This window comes from Prionailurus bengalensis, chromosome B1 (genome assembly GCF_016509475.1).
Source record: "Prionailurus bengalensis isolate Pbe53 chromosome B1, Fcat_Pben_1.1_paternal_pri, whole genome shotgun sequence".
In the NCBI taxonomy this organism is placed as follows: domain Eukaryota; kingdom Metazoa; phylum Chordata; class Mammalia; order Carnivora; family Felidae; genus Prionailurus; species Prionailurus bengalensis.
In genome coordinates this window covers 144,934,696-144,947,506 of record NC_057344.1, presented here as the reverse complement: position 1 = coordinate 144,947,506, position 12,811 = coordinate 144,934,696, and the positions used below count along the sequence as shown (strand labels likewise).

General features: G+C 43.1%; 2 protein-coding genes across 6 annotated transcripts in view; one reads left to right on the top strand and one right to left on the bottom strand.

Moving 5' to 3' along the window:
* G3BP2 (G3BP stress granule assembly factor 2) overlaps positions 1-7,799 on the bottom strand; it is a 79,650-nt gene extending 71,851 nt beyond the window's left edge. Inside the window, exon 1 of one of the 2 annotated variants that reach the window (XM_043572461.1) lies at positions 7,596-7,799. The gene's annotated coding sequence lies outside the window, so the exon portion shown is untranslated. The remainder of the gene's footprint in view (positions 1-7,595) is intronic. The other variant, XM_043572458.1, reaches the window with a different exon arrangement.
* Positions 7,800-7,895: 96 nt separating this feature from the next.
* The window catches only part of USO1 (USO1 vesicle transport factor), a 95,471-nt gene continuing 90,555 nt past the window's right edge, over positions 7,896-12,811 (top strand). Inside the window, exon 1 of one of the 4 annotated variants that reach the window (XM_043572454.1) lies at positions 7,896-8,204. In XM_043572454.1, the coding sequence (XP_043428389.1) occupies positions 8,139-8,204 (66 nt within the window). In that variant the 5' untranslated portion in view covers positions 7,896-8,138. The remainder of the gene's footprint in view (positions 8,205-12,811) is intronic. The other 3 variants (XM_043572453.1, XM_043572455.1, XM_043572456.1) reach the window with 3 other exon arrangements.

Genomic DNA, 12,811 nt, shown 5'->3' with positions numbered 1-12,811 from the left:
GTTGCAGCAATGACCTATTGGGACCTCGGACTCTGAGCTATTTAGGAGTCACTATTCACATAGCTGGGAGAGAGGGAACAGTTTTAGGACTTGAGTCTGGGTCGCTTAGGTCTCACAGGCTGTGGTCCTGCCCTGTAAAAGCCATGTGTGTGGGGGAGTATTGGAGGTAGGGAGCAGACAGTGGAGACGGCAAAGTCAGTTCTCCCAGCTCTTCATACTACCTCCAACTGATGTGGTGTTTAGGAGGCCCCAGTAAGGCAGCATCAGGAAATGGGCAGGCCAAAGAGAAGACTTCTCTTTTTTCCCCTCTCTGTGCTCATGACCTTCTAATCTTCCATTTCTCTGCAGTGGACGCCTGACCTGCTGGCAGAGAATTACATCCTCACGCACCTCCTTCTTTTCTCAAACCATCTGTCTATTCCAGTTCTGAACCCTTCACCTAATTATCTGCAAGTTACTGAGCCCACCCCAATTATCTGTGTATTTACTGACCACAGGACATTGGCACCTTATAGTCAACTTCATTAAAGGGCTGAAATTGGGGAGAGATGGACTTTAGAGGTATAGACTGGCTTTGAAAAGTGGTCTAGGTCAGCTAACTATCCTGCTGTCCTGGAGGCCCCATCTACCTTGTCAGACTGTACCCTAATCTCAAGAAGATCTACAGAGTCCCCTGACACCCCATCCCCCCACACTTGGGCCAGAGACTCAGGCAAATGAAATAGATCAGCTGCAACTTGCTCTAGGGTCATGGATTGCTGCTAGAGGTAGCAGTGACTCCATAATAAACCATCTTAAGCTTCCATGGAATCTTGGTATCAGCCAGTAATGTGAACTTCAAAGGATTTAGTCTAACTATGGAATGGGACAATAAAAGCTTCATCCTGGCTATTCAAGACCTGCTTGTTCAGCTAGCTGGAAGAAAGGGGGAAGATCGTGGGTATGGTGGAGAGCTGACTGCAAATTCTCCACAGCAGGCAAGAGTGCCAGGGCCTGGATCTGATAAATCTGTCCCTCAATAGATAGTTTTATAAAAAGCCCTTTGGAACTGAAAACGGGAGTTCCCAATTTAGATGTTTCATAAGTAAGCAACTCTGTTTACTATGTTTTCTTAAATATGAACACACACCAGGACCATAGTTTTTTTTTAAAAAAAGAGTAAAGATACAGCTGTGCTTGTAAACATAAACACAATGCAATGTGAAATTACTTTTATTACATAATGCAGCATGATCTTTTGAACCTTTTGCAGAACAACAGAACTGAGGCTAGCAATATGTTAGTGGCACTGCTGAAAAAATATTTTCCAAAAACAACTGGCAAGTGGTCAAGTCCATTAGGGCATACAGTGAGCATCTATTGTTTTTTCTATCCTGATAAACTTTCCCCTGGCACGTATTCTAGATTTCCTGTGAAGAAAGTCCCTGCTCCCCTATTCTTATGCTTTATGCTTTCAGATGAGCTGAGGACTCTGACTGCTGGCTTTAGAGGTGGTCACATGAATCAAGGCCAATTAGTGCATTTCACACTTTGGACTACAGGGTTTGGCCCAACGCATGGGCACATGACTCAACCAGATACAGTAAATCATGAGGAGAGGTTACGAGTCTTCCTTGATGAACTTAGACCTGGGAGATTGTAGGGACTGACAGCCATCTTGCCCCTGAGTGGAGCCAGAGAAAAAAACCAATAAAAAGCAGAGTCCAGAAACAGTGAAAGTCCAGAACCTGGGGACATTGTCTTGAAACCCTAGATCAAGCCCTATCTGACTGAAGTAACAGACTTTTCAGTAACATGAGCCAATAAAGTTTCAGTTAAGTACGATTATAGGGTAATATCTTTAAATGTTAATTTTTTAAGAAATTCATAATACATACCAAAGGCGATCTGGGTCTCCACTCTAACCTTTATGGAGTACTTACTATGTCTCAGATATTAACGTATTAAGCATGTTAAAGATAATATCTAATAAAATCCTAACACCTTTATTTCCTTTCTAAATAGGTAGAGTAGGAATTTGAACCCTGAACTCTAGAGCACGTGAGACTACTTCACTATTACAAGTCCATACCTTGCTCACGTTTCACACTAAGAGAGGTGGCTGTCCAAAATTCTAGCTTCTTAATCTTTTTGTTCAAATTAAATAGGCAATGTAAATAAATGAAATCAATTGAATGGAACAGGATGGGGGCCCAGAACCTTCTTTCTTGCACTCTCCTCTCCTAAGGAATTCCTAGGACTTTATTCTTGTTTTTAATGTTTTTTAATTTTATTTTTGAGACACAGAGAGACAGGGAGGGGCAGAGAGAGAGGGAGACAGAGGATCCGAAGCAGGATCCTCGGTGTCAGCACAGAGCCCGATGAAGGGCTCAAACTCACCTAAGCCGAAACCAAGCGTCAGACGCTTAACCAAATGAGACACCCAGGTACCCCAGGAATTCCTAGGACTTAAAAAAAATATGTTGAAAAGCACTTCATGGGACACAATAAGAAAGGATGAAGAAGATATATACACCCTCTACATACTCACATGGAACCATCTCCAAGGTATACTAAATGTAAAAAGGTATAGAACAGTATGTACAATGTGCTTTATTTGTGTTATTTTAAAAAAAGAGAGAGAAAGACAGAGGGATCAAATATACACATTTGTATATCTGGAAGGATAAACAAGAATTGTTTGATTGCCTTGGGGGCCAAGGAATATAGAGTAGGGGAACTTTTTATCCCTTCGCACTTTTTATTTTAACCATGTGAATGTATTACCTGTTTTAGAACAAGGAGGAGGAAAGAAAAAGAGGAGGAGGAGGAGGAAAAGAAGAGAGAGGAGAAGATGAAAACCATTTCATCAGTGTGAATCCTCAAGCAAGGTAAGCTGGCCACTGGGAGGTTGAGATGGTTCTCCCAGTGGCCTGAGATCTAGTCCTGAAAATATAAATTCTTTCTCCAACAAAACATTTATATTTACATATGACTAAATGTTAATTATTAAGTTAGTCATTAAAGGCCAACAAAATATTCAAAAACTAAAATTAGCAGGTTAATAAAATTTTCTGAGAACCCCAACGCAGACTCTATTGAGGAGGTCAGGCTGCCATGCAGTGCTTAGCAACGCTGCAGAATTTCTACTCCCATGCACACAGGCTGAAAGCAGGAATTTCCTCATCTGAGGAATTCATTCATCCATTAGAGTTACCAAGTGTCAGATTGGTACACTTACTATGTGTCAGATACTGTGCTAAGCACTGAGGATAGAACATTTCACAAAGGGACTAAAATCACTGCCTTTATGGGCTCACATTCTGCTGGTCATGAGGATACATAGACAATAAACAAGGTAAAGATGTAAAATATTTACTATATTCCCTTGGTCCTACAATGAACATTTTTTTTCACATTTTATGAAACCTAAAATTGAGATGCATCTTTTGGTAGATGCATCTGACAACTGGCAGGGTTTAATTTTTTTCTTCTTTCTCTGAACGACACTTAACAGTCTTAGATCTGATGAAATACCGGAAAAGAATATATATGGGGAAATAATGTATCAGATTGACAAGAGCTACAGAGAGAAATAAGCAGAGGAGAGGGAGGATTACGGGGAAATTGCAACTTAGAATAGCCAGGAGAGACCTAGTAACTATTTATGTATGTATGTATGTATGTATGTATGTATGTATGTATGTATTTACTTATTTATTTATGAAGAGCAAGAGAGAGAGAATCCCAAGCAGGCTCCCCACCACCTGCAGAGCCTGACGCAGGGCTTGAACTCGTGAACCACAAGATTATGACCAGAGCCAAAGTCAGGTGCTTAACAGATGCTTAACAGACTGAGCCACCCAAGCGCCCTAACCTTTGAGCAGACTTAATTAAAAACAGGAAGGAGTAAGCCATTCCTCTATATAGGTGAAGTAGCAATCATCCCCAATACAGGAAAAGAACAAGGGGACAGAGGAGAGAGGGGAGAGTAAGTCAGAAACAAACGATGCCAGCGTAGCTGGAGTAGAGGGAATGTAGTGGGAGGGATAACAGAAGGGCCAGATTATATAAGGACTTGCAAGCCATATTTCTACCTAGTGCATAATCCTTGCCTTGAGTGTAGAAGAGGCTGTATAACATAGTACCTAAGAGCACAGGCTTTGGAGCCAGATCCCAGGTTTATGTCCCAGGTTTAGGTCACTTCCTAGCTGTATGACATCAGGCAAATCACTCTCTGCCTGTTTTGCCATCTGTAAAATAGGGCTACTAACACTACCCACCTCATAAGGTTGTTGTGAGGATTAAGTAAATTATTTTATGTAAAGCACTTTGAATACACAGAGCCCCGCAAATAAGGAACACCACCTATGTGTTTGATATTGTTAATATTGATTGGTTATGAATTTCAATTGCTACTTCATCATTAGTAATTTATTTTTCTGATGTTGTTTGATTAATGGATAGTATTACATAATGGTATCAACGATGTTTTGGGGGGCACCTGGCTGGCTTAGTCGGTAGAGCATGCGACTCTTGAGTTTGAGCCCCATGTTGTGCATAGGCTTTACTTAAAAAAAAAAAAACAAAAAAACAAAAAAAACCCAAAACAATATTTTTGGACACTGATTTTTCAGTAATTAGTCTTTAAAGACCTGTCTATGGCATATTTCAACTACAAATTAGCATCTCATCCTTCTGAGCAGGTATAGACAATACTCCACCACCACACCATCACTCCTACCAGAAAACAATCCTGTGCAATTATATTTCATTGTTTTGCTGAACTTGCCACTAGAAAGAAAGGAAGGATGGGAAAGGGGGCCACTGAAGAGAGACTGAAGTAGGGGATCATTAGGAAGCAATTTAAAAAATGAATTTCAAACCAATTAATTTGTTACTTTTATCAGCTTTGGTTTAAATGTTTATTTATTTATTTATTTATTTATTTTTAGAGGGAGAGTGTGAGCACGGGAGGGGCAGAGAGCAAGGGGATCAGAGGATCTGAAGCAGGCTCTACGTTGACAGCGAGCCCCATGTGGGCTCAAATCCACGAACTGAGAGATCATGACCTGAGCCAAAATCGGACACTCAACTGACTGAGCCACCAAGGTGCCCCCGGGTTTGGTTTAAAGAAAAATCACTTCTTTCACCCAAGTTAAAATTTTTGATTATGTGTATTTTAATGATTTGGAGCATACTTCTCCCGAATGTTTAGATTTATGAAAGTCAGAAATATAATGGCATAAGTCAGGCATCACAATTTTTCATGTTTTCGCTTCCTTTATTTAAGAAACAGTTCTTGAACATCTATCATATTAAAGGAATTATGCTAAGTGATTAAAGGGTACAAATAGAAACAAGACATTGTCCTTGGCTTTTCTCTATAAAATTAGTGGAAGTACATTCACATGTAACCCCCTTTCTCTTGTATAAGGAGTCCATTTCATGGCTGCTCCGTAGTCATGATGGCACTGCTCCCCTTTCCGACCCCAAGTGGGGGACAAATTAGCCATTGTATCCTCTCTGCCTCCTCTTGAGACTGGAAGTGGTGAGCAGCTCCACCCTTTTCCAGACACCAGGACAGAGGCAAGATTGCGAGGTCAAGGGGGAGAATGAGGGCTCCACCCTCACGTCCTCTGGACCCACTGTCCATCCCTCCTGCCCTCAGTCTTTTCTGCTCAGGGGATGCTGTCAGGGAAGAAAACAGGTCAACTGGAGGGAAAACTCATAGTACGAGGTTACTGACCTACTATACTCACCAGTTTAAAACAAACCAGGGCACTTTGACAAGGTTGGTGCCTTAAAAGAACTTAGCTAAAATGTCAAGGCACTGTTTTTGTTTTTTGTTTTTTTTTTAACTGCAAAAGAATACACATAGTAGATACCCATGAGTCCCACTCCAGAAGATGGAGTGGAGGGAGGCACAGGAAGAAGGCGAAGAGTGGTTCAGGGAGGGGTGGGGCTTAGAGACTGGGTAAGGTTCTTTGCACACATTACTTGGTAGTAACAATGCTGAGCATTTATTGGTCACTTTTTTTAGGCTGCAACAAAATTCCCCCATGGAAAATGTCTGAAGCAATTGTCAAGCATCTAGTTTTAAAGTGGAGGACAATGCTTAATGCATCCCATTTTGTGCAGTATCAGCCCAACCATTCTCCATTCACCATAGCCTTTGCGATATGTGTTATCTACGATTTTACCTCACCCTCCTCCTCAGCATAATATTCATTTATCCATAATGTCTTCTTCATTTATCCATTAATATCACCTTTTATGACAGTGCTAACCTATGGAGATACAAAAGTGAAGAACATAGTCCCACCCTTAACAGTTTGGCTTCACAAGCATTTATTGAGTGCTTTCCACATATTAACAACTGCAAACTGCTAGCATATACATATGTATCTGGGTATCAGGGAAAGCTTTCAGAGGATGCCAGAGTTAAGTCTTAAGGAACTAGTAGGAGTCTCCTTGATGAGGAGGTGGGAGGGGAAGAGCATATCCAGGCATAATTCCAGAGTATGTGGGGGAGGCAGGAGCTGGAGAGATAGGAGCCAGAACATAACAGGCTTGTATACCAAGCTACAGAGACTGGATTTTATTATGGAGCAGATGGACAACCACCGGCAGATCTTAAGAAGAGGACCAACATGGACAGATGTTTTCTTGTTGTTAGGCTCACCCAAAGGTGGAGCGGAGACTGGACTGGATGGAAGCCAGGGCTTGCTTGAATGCAGACAAACTAGTTAGGAAGCTACTGCTATAATCTTGGTGAGAAATGATGAGAACATAAACTATGTCAGAGGCAGAGAAGATGAAGAGCAGAGGACCTGTCTGAGAAATAGTCTATAAATAGAAATGAAAGGACTTGAATATTGGACTCCTGGAGGTAAAATCCAGAATATAAGATTCCACCCAGCATCCTTCTTCTGGCTTAGGCAATTTGGCTAGTGGTACTGTTGCGCGTGGCAGGGCACAAAGAAGCATACTGATTTTTTTTTCCCCTTTAATGGAGGCTGGGGAAGATGATGAGTTCAATTTTAAATGCTGAATTTGAGACCTGTGGGGCATCCAAGCAGAGGGGTGTATGAATCAGTAAGCTAACTAGACCCTGCGCTTTTTTGCCTCAAGAAATTTACAAGACTACTCCAGAAGCATGTGTACCTACCTGGGCAATTTCATTTCGAGAGGGTCAGGGCATACCATTTTGAAAAAAAATGACATTTTTCATGTTTAAAAAAAAACCGCTGAAAATGCAGACGCTGAGTTAGTAACAAAATGTTATGCTACTAGCTGCCAAACTGACACTACAGACCAATGTATTTTGTCTAACAAGCTAAATGCAGGGTTCAATCGGTTTGCACCTCACACTACTTGAAAATAGCGGCGTACCTGGTGTTAAGATCTAGGAATTCCTTTTAGAACAGGTTTGAAGAGCAAGAACTGAGAAATGCGCCCTCCAGTGGCAGTGGAATGAGGGGGCTCTACTACCCTTTTTACCACTAAACAAAGCCCTGTAAAGAAATGCAATTGGCGAGGATCAGAAGGCCACACGGCTCGTACTGCTAAAACACAAAACCAAACGAACCCTCCCAGGGGCCGGGACCCCTTACCTGTCACGTCGGCCGAAGTAAAATTTCACTTTCGACTCAACAAAATACGACACCAGATTCGATAGCTTGCAGTAAGTCCCCCTCGGCGACAACTAAACACCCGCAAGCCAAAACACGTACACTACTGGTGTCCTCTCCAGCCGGCAGGGCCGGGCTTCTACCACGTGGGTGGTTGGGGCCAGCAGTAGCGACCCGAGAAGGGCGGGAGTAGGAGGCGTGTCCCTGCCGAGGGAGGTGGGACCTGCGCAGTGGGCGGGGCTTGGGCGGATCCGAGCTACCGGCCTCCTTTCTCCTACTTTTCCCCTTTGCCTTCGCCCTTGGAGCCGCCACGTAATGCCACGTCCCCGCGCATGCGCATCTTGACTGGTGGCGGCGGCTGTTTCCGGGCTTAGCGGGGGCTGGAGCGGCCGCCGAGTAGGAGGCGGTGGTGGCAGCGGCCACAGAGTGCAGAGTGCGGGCTTGGGGGCCAGGCCCTGCCGAGGGCAGGGAAAGTTACCTTTTCTTTCCCGAAGGTGCCGATAGAGCCGGTGGCTGAGCGACAAGATGAATTTCCTCCGCGGGGTGATGGGGGGTCAGAGTGCCGGACCCCAGCACACAGAAGCCGAGACGGTGAGAGGAGCGCGACGGGTCCGGGACTTGGGAAGGGTTCGGGCAGGAACGGGACGGAGGACTCGGGGGCCTGGAGGTGACTTCCCGCGCGCCACCGTGGGCCGGGGGTCCACATGCCGCCTCTCCCTTTGCTTCCCTTTCTCTCCTGAAACCCCCGAGTTATTCCCTTACGCCCCAGCGCAGCCCCCACCGCGGCGTTTCGGCCCGGCTGACAGCAGCCGCGCCCCGAAGCTCTGCAGGCCTGGCGTGAAGGGTGGTCCTCGTGTGATGCCGCCCCGTCAGGGCTCGATCCTGGGCACAGGGGGCCCGACTTGTCTTGTACACCCCTCGGGGCCGTGGGCCCTTGACTCCTTTCCCCGGACCGAGAGGAACCTGAAGTCCTGCTTCCTCCGGCGCAGCCTGGAATGGGGCATGGGGGAAAACTGCAAGAAGGTTTAAAACCCAGCTGTTGACGAGAGCAAGTGGCTAAGAATAAAACGATAGTTTGGGGGCACAAAGCCACCTGCTCCTGTCCCTTCAACTGGAGGAAGGTCGTTCTGCCAGGTGTTATTAGTTCAGACCTCGTTTTTCGGGTTCCTCCAACTATATGCCATTTGGGAAATACTCGATTGGACGTACAGGGATGTTTCGCGCTCAAACCGCTTTGGGACACATCCCCCGGCTTTCCCTTACACTCTCCCCATTCAGAAGTCTGAACCCTTGGTAACACGATTTGCAGCGTCACTTTACAGAATTGTTAGCCACTGAAAACAGTATTTGCTAGTTGGTTAAGTTTAGGGTCAGCTTACTTTGAAGTTTGGTTGGTGTTATTAGAAGTGAGTGTGTGTGACACTTTTAAAATAAACTATGTGAGGGTAATTTTAGATCTGCAGAAAAGTGACAAAGGATGACATTTTAAAGGTAAACTTTGGATAGTATTTATGAACATAACTGGAATATCTGTGAACGTAGGTCCTATGTTCTGTGTTACTGGGATCTTGAAGGATAATAATAGCTTTGATTTGTCAAGCTCTTACCTTGAGGTAGAAGCTTACCTTGAGGCTGAGCTCTTTATAGTCCATATTCTCCTTCACTCTAACCACGCTGCAAGATAGATGATAGTATTTTCGCTTTACAAATGAAGAAATGAGGTTTAGAGAGGTAAAGTAACTTGACCAAGGTCACATGGCTGGTAGTAGTAGAGCCAGGATTCAACCATGGTTTGCGTTAGTTCCTAGCCTAGGTTTTCTTGCTGATGCCCATATTTTATTTTTTTTATTTTTTTAAGTTTATTTATTTTGAGAGAGAGAAAGAGCATGAGCAGGGGAGGGGCAGAGAGAGGAAGGGAGAGAGAATCCCAAGCAGGCTGTGAGGTGTCAGTACAGAGCTGGGTGTTGGGCTTGATCTCACCAACGGTGAGATCATGACCTGAGCCCAAATCAAGAGTCCAAGGCTTAACCAGCTGAGCCACCCAGGTGCCCATCCATATTTTAATACTTTCTTGGGAATTTTGGAAATTTATGTAATATTATTGAAATCAACCTCATAGATCTGGATTAGAGCTGTTTGAAGCAGAAGTTGGAAGCTAGTGAGTCTGGTTTTTTTTTTTTTTTTTTTTTCATTTGAAAATCAGGAGATTTTGTACAATATTAGTGTCCACACACACATCCCTGATTTTGGCTTCTTTGTCTGCTCACATGGCTACAAGGTCCCCAGGCTGCCCCGTTTATAAGACCATGCTCCCTCCAGATTACCAAAGTCACAGCCTACCTGTTGAGCTTTTGTTCATTTATTTTATGTCTGACATGTTTTGTTTGAGGCACCAAGTATGGCTTATTAGAGCTTGCTTTGGCATCAGACCTTGATTTGAATCCTTGCCTTCCACCCCTAATTTTATTGGACCAGGCAAGAATTGGAGGATACCCTGCGTAACGGAAGGGAACCACCTGCCTGCTCTTATTGGTGTAAATGAGGATTAAATGAAATAGGAAATAGAGCCTGGCACTTAGTATAGTTTTTATTGCATGTTTTTTTTTTTAACATTTATTTATTATTGAGAGACAGAGAGAGAGGGAGCATGAGTGGGGGGAGGGGCAGAGAGAGAGAGGGAGACACAGAATCCGAAGCAGGCTCCAGGCTCTGAGCTGTCAGCACAGAGCCCGACTCGGGACTTGAACTCATGAACTGTGAGATCATGACCTGAACCAAAGTTGGACGTTTAACCGACTGAGCCACCCAGGTGGCCCAATTGCATGTTTTTTTTTTAGAGGAAGACTGTTTTTTCTTTTTCTTTTTCTTTTTTTTTAATAGTTGGTCTTGTCACAATGACTTCTGTAGAAAAGGTGGTGTACAATTGAGTATAGAATTTTAAAGCTGGAAGGCCCTTTGCAGATCATCCAGCTTAAACACCCTCATTTTACAAGTTAGGAAACAAGCACAGAGCATTAAAGCAAGTTGTACAGTATGAGACTAGAACTCTGATCTTGCCAGTGAATGGAACAATATAATTTTTACATCATGATTTCAAATGAAGCTTGACTATCACTTGTGTATGTTGTTTATGTAAACTGAAAGGAAAGTGAGAGCCCTTGTTCTTGCCTAACTTTGAGTATGCATACTCAAAATTGGAAAAGTAATTTATCTTATGAAGAGAATTAATAGCTTACTCCAAGTTACACAGTGAATAAAATTTGTTTACCATCTCATTCAACAGATAAAGGGGGTCATGGGTCACTGGTTTTGAAGGTGTTTGTAGGGGCTCCTGGGTGGCTCAGTCTGTTAAGCGTCCGACTTTGGCTCAGGCCATGATCTCGTGGTTTGTGGGTTCAAGCCCTGTGTCCGGCTCTATGCTGACAGCTCAGAGCCTGGAGCCTGCTTCAGGTTCTGTCTCCTTCTCTCTCCTCTCCTGCTCATGCTCTCTCAAAAATAATAAATGTTAGGGGCGCCTGGGTGGCGCAGTCGGTTAAGCGTCCGACTTCAGCCAGGTCACGATCTCGCGGTCCATGAGTTCGAGCCCCACGTCAGGCTCTGGGCTGATGGCTCAGAGCCTGGAGCCTGTTTCCGATTCTGTGTCTCCCTCTCTCTCTGCCCCTACCCCGTTCATGCTCTGTTTCTCTCTGTCCCAAAAATAAATAAACGTTGAAAAAAAAATTTTTTTTAAATAATAATAATAAATGTTAAAAAAATTAAAAAAAAAACGTATTTGTAGAGCATCATAGAGTGAGTGGTACAATATTAAATATTTTAATTGGCGATTTGATTTGCCCTGGATATTTTAGTTGCCAGAGTTGGGAACCTCTAACTTCTACATAATTGTTTAATATTTTGTAATTTTTTCCATTTCTCTAAAATTAATTTGTTTTCATTGTGGTTTTCCATCTTTTGTGCTTTTCTCCTCTTTTTCCCAGCAGAAAACCTCTTTTCTTTGTCTCAAGTCTACCTGTCCTTTATTTTTTATTTTTTATTTTTTTAATTTTTTTTTTTTCAACGTTTATTTATTTTTGGGACAGAGAGAGACAGAGCATGAACGGGCGAGGGGCAGAGAGAGAGGGAGACACAGAATGGGAAACAGGCTCCAGGCTCTGAGCCATCAGCCCAGAGCCCGACGCGGGGCTCGAACTCACGGACCGCGAGATCGTGACCTGGCTGAAGTCGGACGCTTAACCGACTGCGCCACCCAGGCGCCCCTACCTGTCCTTTATTTTAATTAATTTTATTATCTTGGTTTTTTTATTTTTTAATTTATTTTTAAAGAAGATTTAAACAGATTTTAATCTCTGCACCCAACGTGGGGCTCAGACTTACAACCCTGAGATCAAGAGTTGGATGCTCTACCAACTGAGTCAGTTAGACACCCCTAAAGTCTACCTGTCCTTTAAATCCACCCCTTTTCCCCCACCAAGCTGCAAATAATCTCCTTCCCCTCTCAACAATCTTCATATTTTAACTAGATTGTGCATTTCTTATGCTTTCTACCTTTCCCTACCATTTGTATATGTTTCACTCTTCTGGACTCTTAAAAATCTTTCGGGCAGAGTTCATACGTAATTTAATCTTTGTTTTTTCATAGTAGTAGATACTCAGTAAGTATTTGTTAAATGAATGAATTATAGTGTTATATGAAAGAAATCCCAGATCTATAATCATAGCAGCTTATGAATTGCTAGGTGGTAAAACAATACTTTTTAAAGACTGCTGGAATCAAAGTTCTGGAATGATTGATGTTCATTTTGTCAAACTTTTTACTTAAGGGATTTTTCAAATTTACTGTGCCTTTAGTGCTTTCCTGCTTTCTCTTACTGAATTTAAATATCTTCTAAATGTGTTAGAGTTACATTATTGATTTAAAAAAATTTTTTTAAGGTTTGTTTATTTATTTTGAGAGAGAGAGAAAGTACAAGCAGGGGAAGGCCAGAGAAAGAGGGAGACAGAGAATCCCAAGCAGGCTCCCCACTGACAGCGTGGAGCCAAATGCCGGGCTGGAACTCACACCTGATCTGAGACCAAGAGCCGGATGCTTAATCAACTGAGCCACCCAGACACCCCATATTATTGATTTTTTTTAAGATTTTATTTTTAGGTAATCTCTACACCCAACATGGGGCTTAAACTTACAACCCCAAGATCAA